The 3753-nt window shown below is 40.4% G+C and overlaps 1 protein-coding gene across 1 annotated transcript; it reads right to left on the bottom strand.

The window, feature by feature from the left end:
* Positions 1-523: 523 nt before the first annotated feature.
* On the bottom strand, positions 524-3543 carry LOC148849789 (SEC1 family transport protein SLY1-like). The gene is made up of 2 exons (XM_088947485.1): positions 2970-3543; positions 524-2818 (listed from the first exon to the last, which is right to left on the bottom strand). The coding sequence occupies exons 1-2, from the start codon at positions 2998-3000 to the stop codon at positions 993-995; spliced, it is 1857 nt and encodes a 618-aa protein (XP_088803611.1). The 5' UTR covers positions 3001-3543; the 3' UTR covers positions 524-992.
* Positions 3544-3753: the final 210 nt, after the last annotated feature.

The raw sequence follows: 3753 nt of genomic DNA, 5'->3' as shown, positions 1-3753 counted from the left end.
ATATGGTCCTAACCTTTGGCATTTTTTGCACAAAGTGGCTACTCTCAGACTCAAACCCACATTTTCATTCTTGACGACCTAAGATTTTACCATTACACCGATAAGGGCCCCTTTATTTGGTGCCATATCCATTATTGAATTATGGGCCCTCAAATCATTTCTTACTACTTAAACCCATGTCTTTTTTTAGCCTGCCACTATATCTTCTGGATCTTTCAACCTGCAATAGATCACTTCTTATTAGTTTTGTAGATGGTCTTCCATGCATATGAACAAAATTTTCAGTTTTTTTTTAACATTCAACTGATTATTCAGAGTGTTAGCATCAATTATTTTCTTTTTGTTTTTCACAAAGTCAAAGGAGTTTTGGTACTTCAGAGAATGCCATAAAATAGAGTAGAAATTTTGATTGTATGTGCCCTATGTCAAGCACAAAATTAATTGGTACGCTCTCTGGAAACAGAAAAGATCAACTCTGCAATCAACATAGATGCAAATCATAATAGCGCTTCCCGAACATATAAAAAATAGTAATTTCCTTAACCATTATTGTCTAACAAGTAACACTTTCCAATCACTATATATCATGTGGGAGCCCCAACCGCTCATTGAGATCCCAAGACAAACTTTTTATCTTAATATTTGGATAATATTAGCACTTCTATTCTGGAGGTTAACTTTTCAAATACCAGAAAAAAGTAAAGGAAAGAAAGAGAAAATAAAAAGGGGAAGAGTAAGAATAAGCAAAAACAGGAAAATGTAAATGGTGAATGAACACTCACAAATGAACATGGTGCTGATCTCAAAAGCAGAAGGCAACGGATAGCAAAATCCACTTTAAAATCTGCTCTAAATAGCTTTTCCTGACAACAGATTCAGATACACAACTTGCCTCTCTTAACAGGAGAGTTTCAACAATTTGAACTTCATATAAGCAAGTTCACTTCTGCAAATGCACCATCAAAGACCAACGTTCAAATATGATATCAGCTTCAATGGGATAAAGAAGCAGCACTACCACCTAATCCCATTTTTTGACCCAACAGTGTAAGTTGCTCAACAAACTCTGCTCCCGTAAGAACCTCTGTCGTTCCATATATAACATGCTTAGCTGGCTGCTGGTGTGCAAGCTCTTGCAAGCTCCCATACTCCATGTAATTACCACCACCTATCATGAACACAATTGCTTCCTTGAATGGTCCTTTCAAATGGCTGCTTGCCCCAGAGTTTGATTTTGGGGCTCGGGGGTCAAAGATGAGGTAGGATTCAATTTCAGGGTTTGATTTCCCCTCCATTAGTGCATCTACGGTCCTCGTTAGTGCAAGCTGTCGACCACTTGACAAGAGATTTTTCATACCTGCTGTCACAGCGCCTATTGACTGCCCATAAAGCTTCTCAGCCCAATCAACAATGTTACTCCTGCTAGCAGAATTCACTGAAGCCAATGAGACATTTAGTGATTTTATCTTCTTCACATACTGAAATGCACAAGTGTCTACCTCAGATTCCCTTAATGCTGCTTCCACTGCTTCCAAGTCTGAATGAGGTGTGGTTTCTAAAGAAAGAAGATAAATGATTGCAAACCGTAGCTTATCAACCTTTGAGCCTTTCCCCCTTAGAAGACTAAGAATTTCATTTCGATCAATGCTTCCTTTTGCCAGCATATCATTTTCCTTCTTTGCATAAGAATCCAAGGACCTCTCCTTGATCTCACCTAAAAGCACTGTAGCAATGTTGGTATGCTTATCAATGATTTTCTTCCGTTCTGTCAGCTCAGGTAGTGAGTTAACAGCATTCATCAAATGCTTGGTATTGCCAATCAAATCCTGGCTGTCAAAATCTGCCCCATCCTGTCCACCAGTCCGCTTGTTCACTTCATCCACATCCTTTTTGTATTTGTTTAATTGGGTCTCTATCTCCACTGCAACTTCCGGGAATTCCAATGACCCATTTGCCATCCAGAACGGATCTGAATTGTCCAATTCATACGATTTTGGGGCCCCCTTCTCCCCTTGCACAGTCAGTTTATTGAGTTTTAAACCAAGAACATCATGGACAAGGGGACGGTACCTGAAGTCATGTTGGATTCCAACTGAGAGCTCAAAATTTCGGTCAAAAATGCACAGAATTGGACGCTGGAAAGAACTCCCCAAGTTCCCTCCCTCAGTGAACAAATTATTCTTCGATATGATATGGTCACGCAGTCGTAAATCAAGTGCGGAAGCAACCATCTCTGCAGGCCCACCTCGCGGGCACCTTATGATGGGGACGACCGCAAGTGTTGCCAGAACACAGAATAGCCCACTGACAATCTTCTCTACGATCTCTTCAATATCGCGATCCCCAGCCGAGGGATCATTCAATTGCACATAACAAGACTTCTGCGCAAGGGAAAATATGCTATCCTCTAGGGTTATAAATTCCAAGTATTGGTCGTGCACCTTGGAGATTCGTTGAATTGATTCAGTTTTTAGGGTTCCAGAGGCCAAATCTTCGAGCAATGGTCGAGGAATGGACGATGAGAAATTTAGGTGAAAGCTCTCGTAGAGAGAAGCGGAGGCATCGGCGACGATCCGCTGAATGTTGGATTTAGTCGATTGGACGAAGTAGACAGCTGGGACATCAGGAACCGGTCTCCTCTCCTTGTCAATGAGGAAGTAAAGAGTAACTCCATATTTCCTAAGCTCTTTGACATGGATCAGGGGCGAGAGAATGTTTTGGCAGAACTCATCATACACTAGGATCTTGTAAACTTCTTCGTCCACATTTCCGCTCGAGTTCAAGGGTTGATTCAGATTCAACATCCGAATAATACAACCTACTCGTTAAATGGATTCCATTGTCCAAATCAAAACATAGAAAATTGATTGAAGCCGCAGATACAATATGAGAATTTTGAATTCGAGTTCATTTCTTTGTTTTAAGTTATTGTGTGGGTTCATGGAGATGAATTAAATAGAAATACTTACTTGTCTGCTTCTGTCGAAGATTGAGCGCCATTGACGTCCTTAACAAAGATTTCCAGTAGTTGGATTTTCCTCCACTTGGCTTCGATGGAGAATTCAAAGTTTTTCTGCTGCCTTTTTATTTTAGATCTGGATTTCGGTTTCTGTGCTTCTCTGCCGGACAGAGAAAGCGGGAAGAAAACAGAACTAGTCTCGGTAGTATATAGTATATAAGTAATTCCTCGTGCCGTCGTGCGCTAACATCGCACAGAGTCCGACCTCGGTACCTGCTACTGTTATAGAGCAAATCTAAGCCATTGATATGTAATAGAAACAGGGCATTGATGCCATCCTGATCAATCAGAGCCATCCAACATGCTATAATGACGTCATACTTCAGTTAAAGACATTTAATGTTAGGAAAGGACTATCCTGTCGGAAAGACATGATACCGGAACCGGAAGGATTCCCCTCAGGGTCTCTCAGTCTCTCACCAATCAAAATCCCCGTGAAAAGTCAGCGAACAATATCCGTTTGGATTACGGGCGACCCGAAATCTTTTCACTTATTATTGGATAGAACATAGATGATGGATCCCTATGGAGTGGCTGCGTTTGTTTGCCATATAAACACAAATATTTACTTTATAATTTATATAAATACAAAATACCTTCTCTTTCGTTCATAAATGCAAAATGGGTTCATAGTTGTAAACCCATCTTTTACTCTTCTTATTTGTTTCAAATCGATCTAAACAACTGTACGGTGGTCTCTCTCGTTCGATTGACCCAATAAGTAAGCCTGTGAT

Source organism: Nelumbo lutea, chromosome 5 (genome assembly GCF_056320005.1).
Source record: "Nelumbo lutea isolate HS-2025 chromosome 5, American lotus-T2T, whole genome shotgun sequence".
Classification (NCBI taxonomy): domain Eukaryota; kingdom Viridiplantae; phylum Streptophyta; class Magnoliopsida; order Proteales; family Nelumbonaceae; genus Nelumbo; species Nelumbo lutea.
The sequence above is the reverse complement of the archived record's forward strand: the minus strand, read 5'-3'. Positions and strand labels throughout refer to the sequence as shown.

Bases quoted from the DNA above. Each gene is read 5' to 3' on its own strand.
- LOC148849789 (XM_088947485.1), bottom strand. From the start codon at position 3,000: ATGGCGCTCAATCTTCGACAGAAGCAGACAA. The intron at 2,819-2,969 runs GTAAGTATTTCT...TTTAACGAGTAG, and splicing joins TCTTCGACAGAAGCAGACAA to GTTGTATTATTCGGATGTTG.